The sequence below is a fragment of the Hibiscus syriacus genome, unplaced genomic scaffold (assembly GCF_006381635.1).
Source record: "Hibiscus syriacus cultivar Baekdansim isolate YM2019G1 unplaced genomic scaffold, ASM638163v2 tig00112536_pilon, whole genome shotgun sequence".
Classification (NCBI taxonomy): domain Eukaryota; kingdom Viridiplantae; phylum Streptophyta; class Magnoliopsida; order Malvales; family Malvaceae; genus Hibiscus; species Hibiscus syriacus.
This window is the reverse complement of record NW_024063361.1, coordinates 348,462-372,705: the sequence shown is the minus strand read 5'-3', so window position 1 is coordinate 372,705 and position 24,244 is coordinate 348,462. Positions and strand designations below refer to the sequence as shown.

At 34.7% G+C, this 24,244-nt stretch overlaps 4 protein-coding genes and 1 pseudogene across 4 annotated transcripts; 2 read left to right on the top strand and 3 right to left on the bottom strand.

Moving 5' to 3' along the window:
* Window positions 1-4,687: 4,687 nt before the first annotated feature.
* On the bottom strand, window positions 4,688-5,101 carry LOC120181841 (secreted RxLR effector protein 161-like). The gene has a single exon (XM_039186886.1). It carries the CDS (start codon window positions 5,099-5,101, stop codon window positions 4,688-4,690), a length of 414 nt encoding a protein of 137 aa, XP_039042817.1.
* Window positions 5,102-6,323: 1,222 nt separating this feature from the next.
* On the bottom strand, window positions 6,324-24,027 carry LOC120181815 (hydroxyethylthiazole kinase-like). Its single transcript, XM_039186868.1, has 4 exons — window positions 23,104-24,027; window positions 17,139-17,148; window positions 7,049-7,070; window positions 6,324-6,335 (listed from the first exon to the last, which is right to left on the bottom strand). The coding sequence occupies exon 1, from the start codon at window positions 23,948-23,950 to the stop codon at window positions 23,114-23,116; it is 837 nt and encodes a 278-aa protein (XP_039042799.1). The 5' UTR covers window positions 23,951-24,027; the 3' UTR covers window positions 6,324-6,335; window positions 7,049-7,070; window positions 17,139-17,148; window positions 23,104-23,113.
* On the bottom strand, window positions 9,714-11,114 carry LOC120181840 (7-hydroxymethyl chlorophyll a reductase, chloroplastic-like). Its single transcript, XM_039186885.1, has 5 exons — window positions 11,045-11,114; window positions 10,886-10,948; window positions 10,401-10,498; window positions 9,864-9,899; window positions 9,714-9,779 (listed from the first exon to the last, which is right to left on the bottom strand). Exons 1-5 carry the CDS (start codon window positions 11,112-11,114, stop codon window positions 9,714-9,716), a joined length of 333 nt encoding a protein of 110 aa, XP_039042816.1.
* On the top strand, window positions 19,402-21,582 carry LOC120181817 (GATA transcription factor 1-like). Its single transcript, XM_039186870.1, has 2 exons — window positions 19,402-19,683; window positions 20,852-21,582. Exons 1-2 carry the CDS (start codon window positions 19,561-19,563, stop codon window positions 21,368-21,370), a joined length of 642 nt encoding a protein of 213 aa, XP_039042801.1. The 5' UTR covers window positions 19,402-19,560; the 3' UTR covers window positions 21,371-21,582.
* LOC120181816 lies at window positions 22,143-23,038 on the top strand (annotated as a pseudogene).
* Window positions 24,028-24,244: the final 217 nt, after the last annotated feature.

The following is a 24,244-nucleotide window of genomic DNA, read 5'->3' as shown; positions in this document are numbered from 1 at the left end:
AAGCTACTTCCAGGCTTAACTAAGGTATCACTTCCTTTGTGTGAGCATTGCATAACAAGTAAGCAGCACCGGTTGAAATTCAACATATCAAATTCCAGAGACAAAAGTGTTCTAGAATTGGTTCACTCTGGGAAAGCACTAGTTACATCTCTAGGCGAAGCAAAATACTTTGTCTCATTTATTGATGACTACTCCAGGAGATGTTGGGTGTACCCTATTAAGTCAGATGTGTTTTCAACTTTCAAAAACTTCAAAGCACGGGTGGAACTTGATTCTGGAAATAAGATCAAGTGTTTCAGAATAGATAATGGAGGAGAATACACAAGTGAAGAATTTGATGACTTTTGCATGAAAGAAGGCATCAAAAGATAGTTCATAGTGGCGAACACTCCTCAACAAAATGGAGTGGCGGAGCGGATGAACAGAACCTTGTTAGAAAGAACAAGAGCAATGTTAAGGGATGCAAGCCTAGAAAAATCATTCTGGGCAGAAGCAGTCAATACCGCCTGTTATTTGGTGAATCGAGCTCCATCAACTGCAACAGAGCTGAAGACACCAATGGAGATGTGGACTGGTAAACCAGCTGATTATTCAAACCTCCATATATTTGGAAGTATTGTGTACGTGATGTACAACTCCCAAGAAATCTCAAAGCTGGATCCAAAATCCAGGAAATGCAAATTCTTGGGGTATCGCTTGTGGGATCCCACTGCCCGCAAAGTGATCATTAGTATGGATGTTATCTTTGTAGAAGATAAACTAAAAAGAAAAGAAGACGATGATAGCACTGAAAAGTCAGAGACTACGCAGATACATGTAGAAAAGGAGGTTGAACAAGGAGATTCTTCTGAAGCATAACCAGCACATGATGAACAAGAACTAGAGAGTTCTGAAGCTCCAACAACTCATCAATTAGATCGTGTGAGAAGGTAATATTGCATATTGCCTTTTAACAGAGGACGGTGAACCATCAACATACCAGGAGGCAATAAACAACTCAGATGCTTCACTATAGATGATGGCGATGCAAGAGGAAATTGAATCCCTTCATAAAAATAATACATGGGACCTTGTGCCACTACCACAAGGAAGGAAGCCAATTGGTAACAAATGGGTCTTCAAAATCAAGCGAAATGGTGATGATCAAGTTGAGAGGTATCGTGCAAGACTAGTGGTCAAAGGATATGCTAAAAAGAAGGTATTGATTTCAATGAAATCTTTTCTCCTGTGGTTCGACTAATAACAATTCGAGTAGTCTTGGCAATGTGTGCTACATTGAATTTACATCTAGAGCAGCTAGATGTTAAAACAGCTTTTCTTCATGGAAATCTTGAAGAAGAGATTTATATGTTCCAGCCTGAAGGTTTTGAAGAAGACGAAAAGAAGAACTTGGTTTGCAGGTTGAACAAATCTCTGTACGGTCTAAAGCAGGCGTCGAGGTGTTGGTATAAGAGATTTGATTCCTTCATTATGTGCCTTGGATACAACAGACTTAATGAAGACCCTTGTGCTTATTTCAAGAGGTCTGGTGATAACGATTTTGTTATATTGTTGTTGTATGTGGATGACATGTTGGTTGCAGAACCCAACAAAGATCATATTGAAGAATTGAAGGCACAACTGGTTAGGGAATTTGAAATGAAGGACTTGGGATCAGCAAACAAGATTCTAGGGATGCAAATTCACCGAGACAAAAGTAATAAAAAGATTTGGCTTTTACAAAAGAATTACTTGAAGAAGATCTTGTCACGATTTAGCATGCAAGATTGTAAGCCAATTTCTACCCCTCTTCCTATTAACTTCAAATTATCCTCCAGTATGAGTCCTAGCAGTGAAGAAGAGAGGATGGAGATGTCTCGAGTACCGTATGCATCAGCAGTGGGAAGTTTAATGTTTGCTATGATATGCACAATACCAGACATTGCACAAGCAGTGGGAGTGGTTAGTTGGTACATGGCGAATCCAGGAAAAGAGCATTGGAATACAGTGAAGATGATCCTAAGATATATCAAAGGGACCTCAAATGTTGCATTATGTTACGGAGGATCAAACTTACTAATCAATGGGTATGTAAATTCTGACTAAGCAGGGGATTTGGATAAAAGTAAATCTACTACAGGATATGTGTTCAAATTGCTAGTGGAGCTGTAAGCTAGGTTTCAAAATTGCAGTTAGTTGTGGCTACATCCAAAAAAGAGGCAGAATATGTAGCAGCTACACAAGCCAGTAAAGAAGCAATTTGGATGAAGATGTTATTAGAGGAGCTTGGGCACAATCAAGAACATGTCTCTCTGTTTTGTGACAATCAAAGCGCCTTGCATTTAGCAAGGAATCCATCATTTCATTTAAGGACAAAGCACATACGAGTTCAGTACCATTTCATTCGTGAAAAGGTGGAAGAATTGACGGTAGATATGCAGAAGATCCATACCAAAGACAACATAGCAGATTTCATGACAAAGGCGATCAACGCTGATAAATTTACTTGGTGTCGATCCTCTTGTGGTCTGTCAGAAATGTAAGCAACATGATGGTACAAGGTAGAAAGAATGGTGTGAAGATATGATTGTTTCAATCAAATCTTCAAGTGGGAGATTGTTGAAAATTGATAAATTTCCACCGAAAGTTGGAATTGGAAAAATCAATTCCACCTAAAACTTTGAAAAGGGGAATGGTAGGCATGAATTAGGTGTTGAATATTTTGAATGGAAAAATTAATTTTAGTCATTAGACTTTAGGGTATTTAGAAGATTATTCCTTAAGCTTTAAGTATAAATACCCTAGCTCATTTAGCTTCAAAATCATCCCAAAGCATTCTAGCTTTCTTCCAATATTAGAGAGAATTTAGAGAGTTTCTTGAGAGTTGTTTTCTCCTTTTTATCAAGAGAGAATTATCATTGTTTTCTCCTTGGTAGATCGAGAGAGGTTGTAATTCCTATTTTTCTCATAGTGAAATTCTTCTACCGTTGCCCGTGGTTTTTACCATATATTATTTAGGGGTTTTCCACGTAAATTTTGTGTCTCTTTTATCTTCAATTTTTATTTTCTCAAATTATCAGTTGCATTTTTGCTCTATCCGATAGCCGTCTTCCGCAACAAGCTCTGCATGCATTTGATGTTTTCATGATTAAAAATAACTCTATCCTGGTGGTGTATTATAAATTAATTGCTCAGTATGAATATGCCTTTGTTTTCCCCAGGCGCGGTTTACATACAAATAGTTCTTATAGTATGGTAATCAAGTGAATATCAAGCAAATTCCAGACCCTTTGGCCCAATCTGAACAAAATTAGACAATAAGAAAGCTTTTCATATTCAGCTGCCTTTCCATAACAAAAGAATGTATATATGTAAGAACCCTTACAAAGTTTAACACAAAAGCTATCAAATTCCCAATAAACCTAGGGGCAGGTTGAGAAGGATCCCTTCTGAAGGCAAAAAAAAAATTAACAATTATGATATAGTGCAGACTTCATGGATCCTCTATATATATAGACATGCGATTACCAACACTTGTACCGGTACTCCATATAATGTATCTAAGCTTACTTGTATGAAGACAATAATATCCACTTTACTTTTAATAAAGAAAAAAGCTAGAAAAAAATTGCTAAGAAGCATAAATAGATTCACATGACCTCTTCCATATTTCCAATTTAAAGCTTGAAACCCATGCTTATGCACTGCGGTTGAAAGTCAAAACTGTTTTCAAGGCTAAACAAAAGAAGCCATGCATACCGAACTTAGCAGTTAGCATCATCATCTGCCTTAACAATTCCCATCACAAATGGTTGCCAATTACCCTGAAATGAAACGTCTGTAATCAGTTTTCCTCCCCAAATCCTCTAGTAGCTCAATAGGATATAGCTTAGGTGTTGGAAGCGTAGATGGGCTCTCGGTAATTTATAACTCGAACTTTTTATTTATACGAAACAAAATATGTTACAATAACACTACCTCAATATTACAATATTGCAATACTAGCTGCGGCTAGTTTACAAACGCAACCTCACTATTTTAAAGCTTTGCTAAGCTTCACAACCTATCTCTCATTTTTTTTCTTACTTTCTCTCGTATATTTTCCTCACTTATATTACATACATCCTAAACTAGGCTAGAGCACATATATATAGGATCAATTAACCGACTTATTTTGAAGCTCTGGGTGCTTTTTAATTTTTCCATTATTGCCACCATATTTGCTGCAACCTTATCCTTTTATGGGACCACCTTAATATGCTTAATAATTAAGAAATTCAAGAGGCTTCTAGCTTTTGCCATCTTGTTGTCATATTGTTGCACTTCTAGCCATCTTTCTTGACTTTTCAAGTTTGATTTTTAACGCTCCCCCTCAAACTTGATTTTTCATTCCGAGCTTTTCTTTTAGTCGGTTGAATATATCTGCTCTCAATGGTTTTGTGAAAATATATGCTAGTTGATCTTCAGTTCTGCAGTAAATTAGCTCCACATTTTTGTTCTTCACCTGCTCTCATAAAGTGATACTTTGTATCAATATGCTTGCTTCGGCTATGGGAGACTGGATTCTTGGAAAGGGAAATTGTAGACTTGTTGTCGACATAGATTGTAATTGTTCTTCTTGTGCCAAATTTAGCTCGTGCAAAATATTCTTTAACCACATTGCTTGGCAAGTGCACGCTGCTACGGCTATGTATTCAGCTTCACATGTTCAAAGAGCTACCGTTTGTTGCTTCATTGATGACCATGAAAATACTGCAGAGCCGATATGAAATAGATATCCAGTTGTGATTTTCCGATCGTCCAAGTCTCCCCCATAATCACTATCAGAATAACCAACCAGCTTCGAATTTTCTAAATGCGTGTAGAACAAACCATGACCTGTTGTACCTTTGACATATCTGAGGATTCTTTTTGCTGCAATCCAATGTTCTTGTTTCAGATTCTCCATGAATCTGCTTACCAATCCCACAACGTATGTTATGTCTGATCGTGTGATAGTCAGATACCTTAGACTTCCAACGATGCTTTTAAACAACGTCGGATTCATTTGCTCTCTTGTTGAATTCACACTTAATTTGACTTCTGGTTCTGTTGGAGTGGCTACCGGCTTGCAAGCTTCCATTCTAAATTTTCTTAAAATTTCTTTTGCATACTTTTTTTGTGATATAAATTTTCCTTCTTGCATTTGCTTCACTTCAACTCCAAGAAAGTATGACATTTCTCCAATATCTGTCATTTCAAATTCTTTAGTCATAGCTTTCTTAAAATCATTGAACATACCTGGATTATTTCCTGTGAAAATCATGTCGTCCACATATAAGCACACGATCATGATATCACCGTCTTCATTTTTCTTTGTGTATAAAGCATGCTCATATGGACTCTTCATGAACCCATTTCTCTAGAAATATTCATCAATTCTCGTGTTCCATGCTCTCGGGGCTTGTTTTAGACCATATAGAGCTTTCTTCAATTGATAAACTTTGTCTTCATGTCCCTTTTTAATGTATCCAGGTGGTTGCTCAATATAAACTTCTTCTTCTAGGTAGCCATTTAAAAATGCCGACTTCACATCCATTTGATAAATTTTCCATCCTTTTTGTGCTGTGACTGTTGTGAGAAGTCTGATGGTCTCGATCCTTGCTACTGGAGCAAATACTTCATCATAGTCTATTCCTTGTCTTTGCTTATATCCTTTGACTAGCCTCACTTTGTGCTTTTCGACCTTTCCTTCTTTATTGGTCTTTGTCTTGTAAACCCATTTTACTCCAATTGGGTTATGGCCTTCTGGTTGTCTTGTTAGCTCCCATGTATTATTTCTTTCTATTGATGCAATTTCTTCATCCATTGCATTCCTTCATTTGTCATCTTCAACCGCTTCTTCGTATGTTATTGGATCACTGTTCACAAGTAAGCAGAAAAGTGAAACATTATTTAGTTCATAATCGTTGTACCTTTCTGGCATTCTTTTCTCTCTTGTGGATCTTCGAACTTCTGTGGGAGGTGCTTCAGGATCTTCTATTATGTTACTGGCATTGCTGCTACTGCTTGACGGCGATGGTACATTTTGTTGAGGACCTTGATCATCAACTTGTTCAACATCTTTATCTTCGTTAAAAAATAGTCCTTCAAATTCTTTTCCTCTTTGCTCCACCTCCAATAGTTTGCTTCATCGAACTCGACATCTCTTGAAATTATTACCTTCTTGGTAAGAGGATTATACAATCTGTAAGCTTTTATTCTTTCATCATAGCCAATGAAAATACATTTTTCTCATCTGTCATCAAGCTTCTTTCTGGTCTGTTCAGGAATGTGGGCGTATGTGATGCATCCAAAAATCTTGAGGTGTCCAACTCCTGGTTTCTGACCACTCCATGCTTCGTTTGGCGTCATATACTTCAAGTTTTTTGTTGGACATCTGTTCAATAGGTAAACTGCACATCGAACTGCTTCAGCCAGAATTTCTTGGTAGTTGCTTGCCTTTTATCATGCTTCTTGCCATGTCCGGGATTGTGCGGTTTTTCTTTTTGCAACTCCATTTTATTGTGGCGTGTATCTGGCTGTCAGCTTATGGATGATGCCATGCTCTTTGCAAATTCTTCAAATAACTTTGATGAATATTCGCCTCCTCTATTGATCTGAGTATCTTCAAATATTAATCGCTTTGTTTTTCCGCCATTGCTTTGAATTCTTTCAATTTTTCCAGCACTTCTGACTTTTCTTTCAAGATGTAAACCCAACATTTCCTACTAAAATCATCAATAAAAAAGTTAGGTAGTACCTGTTACCTCCAAGCAATGGTATGTCAAAAGGACACCTATATTGTGTGTATTATCTCCAGCGGTCTTTGGGCACGCCAGGATCTACTAACTTCAAAGCTTTGTCTATGTTGTTTTCTTTGATGCAAGCCTCACATAATTGATTTGGAGGGTTGATCTCTGGTAGTCCTTTCACCATGCTCGTTTTTTATAACAACTTCAAACTAGAAAATCCAAGATGTCCATATCTTAGATTCCATAACCATGAATCATCTTTGATTGCGATCTTCATGCACTTGACTTCTCCCGACTCGATATCAATTGTAAAGAGACATTCGAGTCATATCAGCTTGGGCTATCAATTCTCCTTCTTTATTTTTGATGGCAAGCGAGTGGTTCTTTATCTGCACTTCGTATCCTTTTTCCAGAAGTTGACCAAGACTGATGATATTGCTTTTCAAAGCAGGTACATAATAAACATCTGAAATATATTTCTTTTCTCCATTTCTTAGTAATCATGACTTCGCCTTTTCCTTTTATTTCTGCGTGCGAGTCATCTCCGAACGTTACTCGCCCATGAACTGTTTCATCTAATTTCACAAACAGTTCCCTTTGACCACACATATGGTTGCTGGCACAATTATCAAGATACCAAATATTTTTCTTGAATTCCTCATTTCCTTTATATGTGAGGAATACATGAGATTTTTCAATTTTTTCTTCTTGAGTGCTGCTACGTTGTTTCTTTCTTCTTGTTTAGGAGCAGATCTACAATCATAACTATAATGACCATAATTATTGCAATTATAACATTGTACCTGGAATTTACTTCCTTGTTGATATCTGCCCCTACCTCGGCCTCTGAATCCTCGTCCACGACCTGATGTTGGATTGTTTCACACATTTGAACGGTGCCATATGATCGACCACCATGTCCACGAGTTCCTCGTCCTCCTCTGTATCTTCCACGATAACCACCACGATTTCCTCGACCTCGTGTGTAGCTGTTATTAGCTTCTCTTTCGTTGACATTCATCTTGCTTTGTAGAGCTTGCTCCAAATATTCTGAATCTTCATTTTATTTTATTTTCTGCTCATGGGCTTGAAGTGAACCCACAAGCTCATCGATTGATATCTGAGATAAATCTTTTGATTCTTCGATTGCCACCACCACGTAATCGAATTTTCTTGTCAATAACCGCAAAATTTTTTCCATCACTCTAACATCGTCGAATGATTCGCCATTTCTTTTCATTTCATTTACGACTGCTTTTACACGGCTAATATAATCATCGATATATTCTGTATTTTTCATTTTTAACATCTCAAACTCAACTCTGAGAGTTTGTAAGCGTACCTTCTTTGCTTTTTCGGCACATTGTAGAGATTTTTGCAAAATCTCTCACGCTTGTTTTGCGGTCTTCGTATCAGAAATTTTTTCAAAGGTAGATTTGTCTACTCCTTGAAAAATAAAGAACAATGCTCTTTTATCTTTTTTCCGGGATTCCTTTAAAACCTTCTTTTCTTCATTTGCCAGGGCTCCTTCTGCTGCTGCATTTTCAGGCTCGGTGTAACCATCCTCGATGATATCCCAATAATCTTGGGAGCCTAGTAACGCCTTCATTTGAATGCTCCAATTGTCGTAATTCATCTTTGTCAATCTCGGAATTTGAGGTTGAATCATGTTGGCCATCTTCTCCACCACGTTGAACTCGAACCAAGCTCTGAGGCCACTTGTTGGAAGCGTAGATGGGCTCTCGGTAATTTATAACTCGAACTTTTTATTTATACGAAACAAAATATGTTACAATGACACTACCTCAATATTACAATACTGCAATACTAGCTGTTGCATGTTTACAAACGCAGCCTCACTATTTTAAAGCTTTGCTAAGCTTCACAACCTATCTCTCATTTTTTTCTTACTTTCTCTCGTATATTTTCCTCACTTGTATTACATACATCCTAAACTAGGCTAGAGCACATATATATAGGATCAATTAACCGACTTATTTTGAAGCTCTGGGTGCTTATCAATTTTTCCATTATTGCCACCATATTTGCTGCAACATTATCCTTTTATGGGACCACCTTAATATGCTTAATAATTAAGAAATTCAAGAGGCTTCTAGCTTATCTTGCCGTCATATTGTTGCACTTCTAGCCATCTTTCTTGACTTTTCAAGTTTGATTTTTAACATTAGGAATTTACACTACTAGTTGTTGGAGTGATCTCCAAAAGGTCTCAACCAAACTCAGCATTTCTCTGCCACGTTCATTTCTACGTTAAAACGCATTGAAACGAAAATCTAAGTTCTATTGGGATTTGAAGTGACTCGAGCATCATTATGGAATAAAAGAATGCAACAACTAGATTAGAATGATAATGTCAATATTATAAAACCAAAGAAAAAAATGCATGGAGAAAAAAAGGAGGGGGCACATGTAACACGCTTTAGCAAGCAGCTTGTGCATTTGAAGTCAAGGATAAAGCACCTAACGGTAACATATTGTGGATGCTATGTCCTGCTGATTCCAGAATATTTTGGTACACCCATATATCCAACCACCAGATCCTGCGTCGGCCAAAAAAAAAAGGATTATTCTGAGTGTCGTGTCAGCAAAAAGTGCAAGATAACTTCCTTGTGTTAACTCCATTATTCTTTCCTTATCTCTCGATTTATCTCTTAGATTACAAGAGTAAATATATTGGGTAAACACACAAGGCATTCCCATTAGCACGGGTTAAAAAATTCCAAGGACAACCTTGCATAAATAATTAAAAGAAAAAACTCACCGCTAATGCATTTGTGGAGACACATGAAAATTTGTCTAGTTAAACAATTGTTCTATAATTGATATGCACAAATAAATAGTGAAGTCTTGATGCACAAGACAAATTTTGGTGCAGATAACCTTTTCTAGACAGATTTTGTTAAATGGTCAAATTCATTAATCATATGGAACAACAGGAAATTACCTATAGCAAGAAGGTGCAATAACATCGACTAAGTCGTTTGCTGGTAGACAGAAACAAGGAACCTGCTTTAATTAAAATTTCAAATGGATGAAGCTTGATGAATGCGAGAACCAAACCAGATTGAAAGTAAAAACAAAATTTATTACCTCTTCAATATGACCATCCAAATGCTTTAGGTGGACCTAGAAGAATATAAAAATAGCAACATAAGATACAAAAAGTGAATCTTTTTAATACTAATATCAGCTCTTTTATATAGAGAGCTAGCAGTTAAACATATACTCGAGTAGCCTAGTACCAACATCTAAATAATGAGTAATCAACCTGCCTTGATGGTATAAACGTCAAACCAAAGCTCTCTCTCCAGATAACGTAAACGGCTCAATCATTGGATATCATTCGTATATGTTATGAATAAATGGGGAAAAAGAACTATTATCACTGTTTATCCCAAGGATAGGCAATTACCGGCTATAGTAATATCCTATGCTCTTTAAGACTTACATGGTGAAAGACATGGGAAATATAATGAGGTAAATCTCAAGGCCTCGAGTAACCTAAGCTCACACCTTTGTTTACTTTAAATAAATTTTTATTACAATTAGACTGTATTCCATTTAAGTTGAACACAAGTATCAACTATGCATAACTTGAGCACGAGTAAAAAGTTTTTCAGCACAAACCTTATAATCTTGCATAAACTCGTAATGTAGAACAGTTTCTGGTTCACTACTCGCTGCCTTTAGAAAATTGTCTAGACCTTCTCTAGTTCCATTATCAACTGTTGAAAAGGTGATCGTAATTATTGAGATCTGTCCTGTAATTTAGAAAGGATGCAGTCTAAAGTAACATTGTGCCTATAACTTATCCATCTATGGCTTATGAATTTTGAAGAGATCTAATTAAAATTCAATACGAAACCATAACACATGACTGAGTTCATAACCAATAATAATTTTAATCTCACAGTAACTGGTTGCAGACTAGATGGAAATCATACATCTTTTAGTACCAAAAAATGCATTTTTCTCTTAGTAAAGATAATAAAATAAAGTTTTGAGATGAACTATTCGCAGGTTACATTGATATTAGCCATATTTGACTAAGATGATATTGTAAAAGTAAAGCAGCATGGTAAAATGAGCATTAATATAAATATATATATTACCACAATTGGTGCCTAACACATAAAGCTTCTCCAAATTTAGATGGTGCTCCACAGATCTTAGCGCTGCAGTTTAAGAAATCATTCTGCATTACAATAGTACAAGTCATAATATAGAAATAAGCATATGCAGAAACTGTTAGGGCATAGCATTAAGCATACCCTGCACTTGGCAACCAACACCACAGAAAAGGTGACGCTTTACCCCTGCAGCCTGCATAATTAAGCCCATTCTATCTCAGTTAACTTTATACAGGGAAAAAAGTACAATTATGTTTTTTTAATGATAAAACACAGATTAGCTATTAGAAACTGGTAGAAATGACTAAAGAAAAACAAACAAGCACATCAAATATAGTATCCATTGATTATTGGCTTTCTTAGTGCTCTATAGAATAAATGAATCACCTCCTCTTGCTACTTGATTAGGTCCTTTTGACATTTTCATTGCATTAATTTTCAGTTTCTACAGAGGTAGGGCATGAGAAAAGGAAAATGTGTAGCCTTGGTTCATTCTTTCCTTTTAAGTAGGTGCTCGCCTATTTGTCTATGATTAAGAATAGTGGTGGTGTTGCTCTCATTGTTCAACTCCTCCAGAATAGTCATCGTTCTTCTAAGAAATGATTTTAATTATGAGCTCATAAAACCAACTTCATAACTTTCATCAATATTTCTTAAGCATAAATGATATTCTAGAATACATACTATTTTGCGCATAAGAACATTCCCTATGATGCGCTCTTCTCCTATTTCAAACTCTTGAGGGCATGAGCACTAATTTCTATATGAACCCACATACATTTGAATATGTTGTTGGAAATAAATGAGTTTCGTCAACCATTTACTTCTTTTATTTAGATAAAAATCATAGTTAATGGGAGATCGTCTGTCAGTATTTTTATATTGTAAATGATGGGTCATGAGTAAGAGGAAGAAGAAGAAGAAAAGTGGTTGCAAAAGGTGTCAAACCCCTCCTCGGAAGTACTGAGGAATATCTATAGCGATTGTAAAAATTTGAAGATCGAGATGCTAGGTAGATTTGTTGGTCAAACTTTAGATTTTACTCTAGTAGATCATATGGATCTGTTAGAGGACTTGTTTATGAGATATTCTCAGATAACAGGATAAGATATTCTAATCCCGATATTCTATTAAAGTGATATTTTAGCTTTTTTTTCAATAGAAATTTTTCTAAGAGCGATTTCCCTTACTCGGTACATAATCCTTTATCATGGATGATATCTTAAAGAGATTTTTTATAAATTTTATGGAAGTTTTTCAAAATATTTTTAAAATTGAAAAATGATTTTCATTTTTTATTGAAAGAGGTTAGTTTATCTATTTTTAAAATTTATAAGATGTAATATATATATATATAAATCAATTTATTAATTATCTTTTAATATATAAATTATTAAAATTTAATTTAACACAGACATAACTGAAAATTTTATTTAAATATATTAAAAAATTTCTAATAATTTTAAAAAATTAAAAAAATTACTTAAATCAAAATTAAAAATTGAGACTAGACACTAGAATTTTTAAACAATGTTAGAAATTTGAATCCTAACGTTAACGAAGGAAGCAAATTGAATTGAGAGGATCATCATTATTTTTATAATACTCGATCTAAATTAATTGATCAGTAAATAGAATTGAGATAAATATACCATAAAAATAAAAATCAGACCAAAAGAAATAGCGATAAATATACCGAAATTCAAATGGAGATGGGGACATGGATTACTATATCCAAACCGTGGGAATAATCAAACCGTATCCGTGTGAATAACTGTGGGGATCTTTGGAAAAATAATTGTAGGGATCACTGATATTTTACAAAATAAAGTGGGGATCCTCGAAAAATATCTGTGAGATTACGTGTTGCCACTGTTATATCTCAAATGAACTAAAATTGAAGTTTAGATATTTTTTCATTTAATATACATTAATTTGTTGAGATTGAAAATGATTAAGATTGTACATATACATTAACTGTTAGATGAATATTAATGTTTGAAACTTTCATATTATAGATAGAGACCAATTTAAGATTATATAATATATCTTATAAGTTTTAGGTGTTGCATTGATTTCAAAAGTATATGTTCATTTTTTGAGATGAGATTAACCGAAACCCACAGGATTAATAAAGAATGAGTATGAAAAAAAAAATCATGAAACATATAACGGAGATTTTTCAAAATCATACTGAATGGGTAATGCAAATCGTCCCCGTCCCCGCCCCCGCCCAACCCTGTTGCCACCCCCTACGTCTAATTCCTTTCTTTAGTTTTTTTTATAATTTCAACATTAATTAATTAAGAATTATTACTTTAAATAGTCCCTTTATTTTAGTAAATCAAAATTTAATTAATCAACTAAATGTTTTTATATTACTTTAACTCAAAATTAAACTATATTTCAAGTGCGTCTTTCTGTAAAATATATTAGATCCAGAAATAAAATTTAACGTTATCGAACAGGAAAATAAAGTTTGAAACGATGATTTTTCGGGAAATTCTCCATTTGCTAAGGTAGTGAAAATTTATTCCTAGCGGCTTTTTCAAAAAAAAAAATTGGCTCTTCTTTTAAGAAAGCTGATAAATCTGATGCGTGCTTGCCAGAAGAATTGTTTATTATTTGAGATAATTATTCATTTCAAAAAATTAAAGCCATTAATTTATAAATATTGTTAATTAATTATGATATTCTTAATAATCATCTACTATTTATTAAGAATGACAATAATATACTAACAACTAGTTAATCTAGAAGTATTAGACCTTTCTAATAAAATAATAAATTCAAATTTTAATATTTTAAATTATAACAAATTAAGTTACGAGAGTTACTCTCATACTGGTTCTATGCAGTTTGTAATATTTGATTTAGGGTCGATCAATAGATTAAATATCGATTATTATAAAAAAGGATAAGAATGTATTTTTTTCTATTTCTTGATTGAATATTTTCTAACATTTTAGATCATATTACTTTCATATAATATATATTATTTAAATTTTCTTTTCATTTTTCATTTAATGAGTAAATATTTTTTAAAAAAAATATTTGATTATTAATACTTTTTAATTATGATGATGATTTCTAATAAATTTTAATAGGATTATTTAAAATATTAATAATTTTATTAATTAATTGAATGATATCATTATAATTAAATAATTAGATATTTTTTTAACTAGCATGTATTTTAGTAAATTAAACTAAAATATTTTTAGTATTACTTTTAACCCAAAATTTAACTATATTTTGCAAAGGGTAGTGGAATTTATTCCTAGTTGCATTTTCAAAAAGAGTGGCCTCTTTGTTTCAACAAAGGCTACTAGACCTAAAAGGAGAAGGCTTCTTATAATTTTGTGAAAGGGAATGATTATTTTTAGAGATTCGAGTTTGGTGTTTGTAAAGTATGCGTGTATCATCGATAATAAACTATTTTTAACATATAATCATCAAAATAAAATTAGTGAGAAAAATAATAATTAATTGAGCAGGTAGTTGGCTAGACAATTAAAAATGCTCACAAAGCAATAAAAAAGTTAGGTTTGCATAAAAATGATAGTAGTTGTAGGGTTGAGCATGGGTTGGGTTTGGGTCGATTTTCGGCCGATTCGATTAGACTCGAAAAATATATACTTTTCATCCACCTAAATTTATCCGATTTTTTAGATAAAATCTGAATCCGATCCGATCCGAAATAATAATAAAAATATTATTTTTAGTCAATAAAATAGTGATTTAATTGAAAAAAAATAATATATAGAATGATATTATTGTATTATTCTTAAATATATAAGGTAAAATTATATTTTTCCGGGTTGGTATTTTTTTACCATAAACTCGAATACGACCCGACCTGAACATCACCTTTAAAAAACTTGACCCGACCCAAACTCAAATAAAAAAATTTAACCCGATCAGATCAGATTTGATTGGGTCGGAACCTGTCAGATTCGGATCTCATGCCATGCCTAAGTAGTTGTGATAATAAATTGATTGAATTACTGAAAAAGTTGAATATTATTTCAATAGTTACCATAATTATGAGAAGTGTTGCATAATATTCTTGAAGATGATTTTTTTTTAAAGTTCTACACCTAATCTTAGCACTTTTACGTTATTTATTCGATAATTTATAATGTCTCTCTAATTACAGAAAAATGGTTTCAATCACTAAAAAGTTTATACGTTTTTACAATTTTCATTACTCGTAGTACTTCTTTTTAAATTAGGTTTAGAAATTTAAATTGTACTTATAGTTTTTTATATCACATCTTTATTTTATTCTATTTTTTATTTTCAATAATTCTACTTATATAGCACGTTTTCTTTTGTTTTTTTGACACGTTTACTTCTTTCTTTCGGTATATTTTCCGATCGTTTAACCATTGTTTTAACTTATTTTAAGGGTTGATTTCATATTTCTAATATTGATTAAGATGACGCTTATATATTATACTTATTGATCTCACCTGTTTTGGACCCTAGTATTGGATTTGGATTCGTTCTACATTTGTAGATAGTTTTTTCACGTCGCTCGAGTTTGATTTACGATTTATCAATGGTCTTTCAGTAACTTGATTCACTTTTGTAATTTATTTACCGATACAATCAGATATGTTTATATTTAACTTTGTTTGGGTTCATTGATTAGGTTTTAATATATCCTTATATGGTCATTGTTAGTTTTGTTTCAATGTTAATAAAAAATTTTCATAATTATGCTTAATTTACTATGATGATTGTAAATCTTCATGTAACTTGAGATCTTTACTGTTTTGAATAAAATTAGTTACATCTATATAAAAAAACAAATGTTAAACAACTTTCGCATATATGAAATTATAAAAAAATTCAAAACTTTTATTAGTGGTTGTAACTAGGGATGTCAATTTCATGTATCGGATTAGATCCGATCCGAAAATTTTGAATACCTAAAATAGTGATTTGTTTTGATCCGAAAAAAATCGGATATCTGAATCCGAATTTAAAATTTAATTTTATAAAATAATTTTAAATTTTGTGATTTAAATAACTTATTTAATACATCTACTATATTTTTTTATATATTTAATTACTCACACACACTAAATAATTAAATACCCTAATTTTTATTAAGTTGGAGCTTTAATGAGTTAGTGGGTTACTCATTTATTGGGTAAAGGGTATCTAAAATCTAAGGGTCCATTTTTTCTTTAGATTTTTCAGATAATCCAAATTTAAATTTAATCGATCTGTATCCAATCTGATCTGATCTCGAAAAATAAATAACGGTCACCCCTGGTTGTAACTAAACCTTATAATAGCTACAATAAAAGTTGACCCGATCACTAAAAAAATTGAAACTATTTGAAAAATTGTTATAGCTACAGGAAATGTTGGACAACTTTTTCAAATATGAAATCCAAAAAACTTTCACAACTTCTCTATATTTTGATTAATCAAATTTTACAAAACAGATTCAAAAAAACGTAGACACCCAAAATATATTTTAATACAACAGCTCAATACATTCCACCAAAAGTAGTTGATTCTTTTGCAAGGTAAACAAACATCCCTACCCCAACAGTGTTAGCCTTCCATGAAAATTATTTTGCCAACAGTTTCAGAGCAAAGAGGAAGGTGCAGAAGGTAAATAAATAAACGACGATATCCGGCATCGATAATACTCTCCGTGCAGATATACGTTTCCGAGAAGAAGACCAACCTTCCACCAACAAAAAACAGCCCAGCTGTGGACAATGAATTGATAAAAAAAAAGGTATCACCAAACCCGAGGACGGAGCTCACCAGTTGCTGGGGGCTTCCATCTCCCAGAATTGTACACATTTTCGCCTACTTTCCAACTAGGGACATCCTTTCACTTCAGCCTCGTACTCGAGATACTTCCTCCACTCTTTGACAAATCTAAATGATGCAATCAAGCAAACAAACATGGAAATGCTCAATGCATTTTAGCTATGTACATTGAAGTGGTCTGGATAGTTAAACACCTTTCATCTTCTTCAGCTTGAAGCACGGGTAATATTGCTCTACGCGCAGCATACTTTTCTTCCTTCAGTGCCCTACAAAATGTTAATATTTCAGAACTCTGTTCTAGAATGAAAAAAAATCAATTTGCATCTACCTTGTGCATTCAAGTTAATTTCCATGGTAAAAACTAAATCATGGAGGAGAAAATGGAATTAGAAAAGTTTTACAGGGTATACATTATAAAAACTGGGTAAAGTACATAAATGGTGACCCGACTATAGGACATTATTTTGTTGAGTCTCCCAACTATTAAAAGTTACAAAATGATCCCTAAATTATAGGACATTATTTTTGTTGAGTCCACCGACTATTAAAAGTTACAAAATGATCGCTCAACTATTCATATGTTCCAAACTCATCATTTTTCTACTAAAAAGTTATGATCGTCTGAGCTGGACGTTAACATGATGACTTAGATATGATAAAATCATATTTTAGTGATGTCTACTGTCACTAATGTTTTCAAGCACTAGCTCGACAATATGATGTCTTCAAGCACTGGATCAATGACATAATATAAACGGAAAGTCAATTCATAAAATACAGCTCAAACGGTTCTATGATTATATTTTATCTTATCTCTCATTAGGTTATCGTCTAGTTCAGACGATCGTCGATTTTCTAATGAAAAGACCAGTTTAGAACATATGAATAGTCGAGGTGATCATTTTATAACTTTTAATAGTTGGAGAACTCAACAAAACAACGTGCCATAATTAGGAGAACATTTTGTATCTTTTAATAGTCAAGGGATTCAACAAAACATAACCCTATGGTCGAGGACCATTTGTACACTTCACCCTAAAAACATAGGCAGGGCGTACTAAATTAGAACATAGGGAGGCTCATGAAATTATCATCCATGGTCCACATATTCTGAACAAATAATAGCATTGTGAGAAAATGTTGTATCAAAACTTTGCCTTGCCTTTTTCCCTTCTACGGTTCTACCAGCTTCTTCATAGGTTACATGCTAAAAGCCATTTGAAAAAAACAGGAATCCTGACTAATTGTTTTGCCTTGTGAAAGACCAACGAATTACTAAAATCAAAACATAAGCAGACTGCTGCAATTCCTAAATTCATATATAGGCAGGCTCATGAAATCATCGTGAATTTTCAATCAGTAACGAATCCAAAAATATTTTGAAGTTGAATATATATATATATATTAAAAACATAAACTTTTTATACTGGATGACCACAAACAAAAATTTTAATAAAGACAAAATCACTAAAATAGGTAATTACCCAAAAAAAATTCAGACCTCATGTCTTGGTGGATCCACCACTGTTTCCATGAGAGGACAAAATAATAGCATTGCCAGCAAGTCATAGTATCTAAACATTGTCTTTCCTTTTCCATTCCTATCAACTTCTTCAAAGGATATATACAAAACCCCATTTGAAAGAACTAGCAAATATGAACCAAATATGATACTAATAATCAGTAGAATCCACCACATTTCCCAGGCTAATTTGAACAAACAACCACAGATAAAGACCCAGATATAAGTTAAACAACAGTGCAAGATCTAACTCCAAGCCTCATCGTAAGCTAAAAATGTTTTCAATTCCATAAAAAGCTTTCTAATAGAAGAGGTAAAAGCAAAAGAATATTACCATACAAGACCATAGCCATGATTCCAATCAACGAAATGAGAACAACAGATTAAATGTACAGAAATACCATGAGCGAAGATTTTTTTTAAAAAAAAACCAGATTAGAAAATCATGGGATTAAATTAATGATGTGACATATATCACATCATCTAAAATGATGTTTATTTATATGATATGTACCACATCACTTAAATTTATGTGTCATGTTATTTTAAATGATGATGTAATATGTGTTACATCACACAAAAAAATCGAGACATTAAGACTAAAATGCTCCCAAAAAAAAGACTAGGGAGAAAAGAGACCATTTATGTAAATATTGAGGTTAATTTTGTCATTATTTTTTATATTATAATATGTTTAATGAAAAAATAGGTATCAAACTATATCATATGTACTTTTTAGATGTCAAAAGTTTTTGTAGCTCAAATCAGGTATATAATGTTTCTGACGTTATGTCGCTTATACTTAAAAAATAGCGTTGCAAATATATACATCTATCTCGAATGAAAAAACTTAACCACTTAAACTAAGTAAAAGATATAATTTGATTATTTATTTTTGCATTAATTATTTATGATATAATTTATTTAATTTACATTGATACCCCTCATAAATCAACAGTGGAAAGTTCACGTGAAATAATAAACCTAAAAACTGCTGGAATCACGTTCACGTAATTATACTGAATCTCCCTCCATGCACGCCTTGATTACCGTTAAATAGGTCCAATATCAAAATAATCAATCTTTTGGAAAATCCATCATGAATCAATGGCGCTGATCTCAATAAAAGGATGTGGACACCATTTTTACTCATTTACGACACCATTATTACACGTTACGAACAAAACCCAAAATTTGCAAAATCAATAATGAAAGAACCCTAAAAATCAGATATCTCCTCGTTTTCCCATCAAAGGAAACCCAACTTTTTTCTTAATAAAAGAAGAGATAAATAACCCACTCCTTTCGTTAGAGAAGGTAGAGTTGTTTAGAAATGGAAGCTTTTGATATGTCAGTTTATTTCGACGACAAGTTATTAGACTTTGGCTCCGATGCGGGAGGGAAAGATGAAGATGAACACAGCTTCTCGAAGCGTAACCCTAACCCTTCTTTTCCGGTGAGTTCTTTTTTTTTCCTTCTTTTTACCAGTTTATAGTACTGAAATTTTTCGAGCTTTCTCGCCGAGTGTTCAAAGAGTCCAAGTTTGGTGCTAACTCGGCCGAGTCTTTGCTGTCTGGAAGTTTTTTTTTCTCGAGGCTTGGGTTGGGGGAACTAGGTTGGATAGGTGACTCGGTTCAACTGTTTGTGGGGGCTGGGGGGATAGGTTGTTTGGTTCTGAGTCGAACTCGGGCGGTTGTTCCCGAGTTCGTGATGAAAATGACCCGGTTCGGGTCAAAGTGTACGGCATTGAAAACTGGTATTTGCTTGTGTTTTTTATTGATTGCTCCCGCGATACTTTTTTGGATGACAAATTTACCCATCTTGTTCATTTCTGTTATTGGATACGGCCGGCAGTTGGGGTTGAGGGTAGTTTCGGTTTTATGATAGTTGGAGGAATGTCGTTATTTGACATGAGCTGTCAAACACCATGCTTATGGCTGTGCTAATAAATGGGTATTATATAAAAAAATAGACTAAACTATATTTTTATTCTATTTTAATTATTTTATTATTACTTTTAAATTATATAATTCTAGTTATTTTAATCCTTTATTGTTAAAAATTAAACGTAAGTGATAATATAAGATTTTTTTTAACAATAAATGTTGTTATCTTTTGGTGGGTGATATATTAGTAGTGTCATTAAATTTTTAATATTGGAGGATCAAAATAGAACCTTTATAAAATATTAGATATGATTTTAAGTGACTTAAACGAAACCATAAAAATTAGTGAGTAATTATATATAGTTTATTTTATTTTTAATATGAGAACTCCATTATGATTTTTTTAATATGACTATAAGTAATATTATTTAGAAATTTTATTAACCTATTAAAAATGTATAGATACAGGTATTTAAATTTAAGTATTATAGAGAATAAAAATCTATTCTACCATCGACCATCAACTGATATGATTGTTTTTAAAATTCTTTTCAATGTTAAAAACTCAATTATGTCCAACTTTCAAACATTGTATTTTAGCTTTCGCATGCGAAACCAACAAGACCTATTTTCGTCCTTTTCTCTGTTTACGAATGTCCACGATTTAAATCGTTGGAGTCCGACAGAGTTAGCCAGCTGAGTTAAAAAGCGTTTTTTTTTGGTTTTCAATGTTGGCAGGAATTTGCAGAGGAAGAACTAGAATGGTTATCAAACAAGGATGCATTTCCGGGCGTGGAGACATCATTCGTGGATGTTTTAGAGAATCACCAGAGCCCGGTGTCAGTACTCGAAAACAGTAACAGCAGCAGTACTTCAGGTAGCACCACCAGGAACGTTGTGATGTTCCCGGTGAAGGCGAGGTCGAAGCGCGTGCCAAAATGCCGGGACATGAGGAACCAAGAAAACAGGTGGTGGTTGGTTAAGGAGAAGCTGAAGAGGACGAAAGGGGGTCGGAAATGCCACCATTGTGGGGCGGAAAAGACACCTCAATGGAGGGCGGGTCCGTTTGGGCCTAAAACACTCTGCAATGCTTGTGGAGTGAGGTATAAGTCGGGGCGTTTGGTGCCCGAGTATCGTCCGGCGAGTAGCCCTACTTTCTCCGATGAGTTGCACTCCAATTCTCACAGGAAGATTTTGGAAATGAGGAGGCAGAAGCAGTTGGGAGTTTCTGTAATCAACCCTATGGATAAAAGGTAGTGTTCTTGTTATTTGAGCAGAGCACTCTCAATTTAATTTAATTTTTTAGGAGATGGCTAGTAACCTACCGTTCTTTTTTTACTTTTATTTATGACGAAGTTGAAAATCCATTAGGGGTATTTTGACTTTGATGTGTTTTGATTGGTTTGATTTGTTTTGAGTTTTAGTATTGGTCAAAATGTTGAGTGCAAGAATGTGCATATTTGGGTGGAGATTTGCACTTTTTTTTTATTGTTTTGAGCTTACTCAACTTATGATGGAGTTGAACTCTCAGTGATAAGAGAAGTAAAAGCAAGTTTCGGGTTCAAATATTTAGGGGTGGACGAATGTTTTTTATGTTTGGGGAATAAACTTAAAAATTTTAAGGGAATAAAATAAATTTTCAATGGAAAATACATATAAAAAAAATCTAAAATATAATGTAATTTTAAATTTGGAAAAATTGTCTCTAACTGCCCCTCGATCCATTCCTGCTCCTAAACGAGAATGGGACTTCATGGTCTTTACCATGACGAAGGCTGCCGCGCCCTTGAAGCCATTGAAGGCTCTCCACCTTTATTCATTTCATCGAGAATTTCTCCTTTTCGCTAAACACGTAGGGTTCCTCCACAAGTCAACAAAAAACCACTCACACTATAGGACTAACTGACGGTAAAACAACTTCACCACCTCAAACAACTCCACAGCTGATGCTAATGCTATCCTCTATTTAAAGGGGAAACTGGATAATGTCAAATATTCATTACTAATCCAAAGGCACACCGACAGAATCACAAAATTTCCATGCAACCAACCCAAATTTTCCTTACAATCTTGATTGCTGCTATCTACATGGTAACATGTTTTGCAACAGAAGAGCCCGTCCTTGTGTTCTACATGCATGATATCCTCGGAGGCAGTAGCCCCACGGGTCGACCGGTAACCGGCTTACTCGGAAACATTTACAGTGGTCAAGTACCTTTTGCTAAACCCGTAGAATTCCTCCCCCCACAAGGTGGAGTTGCAATCCCCGGTGGAGTTGCAATCCCCGGTAGAGTTGCAATCCCCAATTCCAATGGTGCTATTCCTACCGTCAATGGCGTCAACGGTCTTCCCCTAGGAACAGGATTAGCTGGTACAGCTTTCGCCGGTAATCCAAACCAGAATGGTATCCCCCTTAGGACCAGATGGCCTGGGACTAGGATTTGGAACAATCACCGTCATCGACGACATACTCACCGCCAGCCCTGAATTGGGATCACAGACAATAGGGAAAGCTCAAGGGGTTTATGTATCCAGTTCGGCTGATGGAACAACACAAATGATGGCATTCACGGCTATGATCGAAAGCGGAGAATACAACAACAACCTCAACTTCTACGGAATTTACAAGATCGGAAGCACCGTCTCACATGTATCAGTGACCGGTGGAACCGGCAAGTTTAAGAATGCATGCGGAGTCGCTGAGGTTCGACCGCTTATAACACCCGGTCAACATGTCACGGATGGCGCCGAGACGTTGTTGAGGATCACAGTCCATCTCAAATACTAAAACTCGAAAAGGCTGCATGTTTTTTTTGCAAATTATGTGTACCTGTCTGTGTTAAAAATGAACATGGGCATCAATCTTCATTGTAACAATGTTGAAATTCAAAAGGACTTCATTGATTTAGCAAAATGAAAAATCCCCAAACTGCAATTATTAATCACACAAAATATACGATAAGTGCGTAAACAGTACAAAAGTAGGAAAAGGTTGATGCTCTATACGGTAACGATTTTGACACGAGAAATTACAGCCGTTTGATCAAGTCCGTGGAGAGAATCAATCAAGTGCATCCGCAACGAAGCAGGACCTCCAGCCGTCTCCATCCCGATCTCACCAGCAACGCCAAAAACGGCCAACGCCGAAGCCGTAGCTTCCAAAGCATGCGACGGATCAATTGCCACAAAAGCAGCGATCAAAGCCGTGACAGCGCATCCGGTGGCTGTAATCTTTTGCATCATCGGCACGCCGTTTCGTACTCCGACGACTCGATTCCCATTGGTGATGAAATCAACCGCACCTGAAACCGCTACTACAGCACCACTGGAACTAGCCAAGGATTTGGCGGCTTCAACGGCGTCCGTGGATTCGTGAGAACTATCCACGCCTTTGGTGGAGGAGGATCCAAAGGACACGTTAGCCAAGGCAATTATTTCGGAGGCGTTGCCTCTGATGACGGAAGGCTTAAGGGAGATCAGTTCCAAACACGCCTTTAGCCGGAAACCGGAGGCAGAGGCGGCGACGGGGTCGAGGACCCAGGGTTTATTGAACTTGGAAGCCAACTGGGCGGCGACTTTCATGGCCGGTAGCCAGTTTTCGGACAGAGTTCCTACGTTGATATAAAGAGCGTGGACATGAGGGGTGAAATCTGGGGATTCAATAGAGGAGTGAAGCATGGCGGGTGATGCACCGGCTGATAAGAGAGTGTTGGCCGTCAGGTCCATGGAAACAAAGTTGGTGATGCACTGGATTAACGGTGAAACAGAGCGGACTGTGCTGAGGAAGTCCCATGCCTTTGAACCCCATCCACCCTGTTCTCCGTCTTCCATCTCCATCTTCTCTTTCAGTGGCTTACCGCAGTGCGGCGAGCTGAACCAATAACCGCTGATGAAAGAGTGACTTCCACTTTCTCCCCCGTTTCATAACCCAAAAATAGGATAAAGTAAAAAAAATGATCTTCAACCATAAGATGTTATTTTATTAAATTTATTTACCGTTAAAAGTTATAAAACCATTCTTCCACTATAATGCGTTACTTTTTAAGTTGAGTAGATTATTAAAAATTATAAAATAATTATTTATATATTTTAAATTTGTTATTTTTTATTAAAATATTAAAATTGTTCGAG

What these genes read in the sequence shown, in the direction of transcription:
- LOC120181841 (XM_039186886.1), bottom strand. Translation starts at nt 5,101, where the DNA reads ATGGAAGCTTGCAAGCCGGTAGCCACTCCAACAGAACCAGAAGTCAAA.
- LOC120181840 (XM_039186885.1), bottom strand. Translation starts at nt 11,114, where the DNA reads ATGGGCTTAATTATGCAGGCTGCAGGGGTAAAGCGTCACCTTTTCTGT. An exon ending in TGTTGGTTGCCAAGTGCAGG is followed by an intron (nt 10,949 to 11,044) that starts GTATGCTTAATG and finishes CTTAAACTGCAG; the next exon opens with CGCTAAGATCTGTGGAGCAC. An exon ending in TGGATGGTCATATTGAAGAG is followed by an intron (nt 9,780 to 9,863) that starts GTAATAAATTTT and finishes TAATTAAAGCAG; the next exon opens with GTTCCTTGTTTCTGTCTACC.
- LOC120181815 (XM_039186868.1), bottom strand. Translation starts at nt 23,950, where the DNA reads ATGGAGATGGAAGACGGAGAACAGGGTGGATGGGGTTCAAAGGCATGG.
- LOC120181817 (XM_039186870.1), top strand. Translation starts at nt 19,561, where the DNA reads ATGGAAGCTTTTGATATGTCAGTTTATTTCGACGACAAGTTATTAGAC. An exon ending in ACCCTAACCCTTCTTTTCCG is followed by an intron (nt 19,684 to 20,851) that starts GTGAGTTCTTTT and finishes CAATGTTGGCAG; the next exon opens with GAATTTGCAGAGGAAGAACT.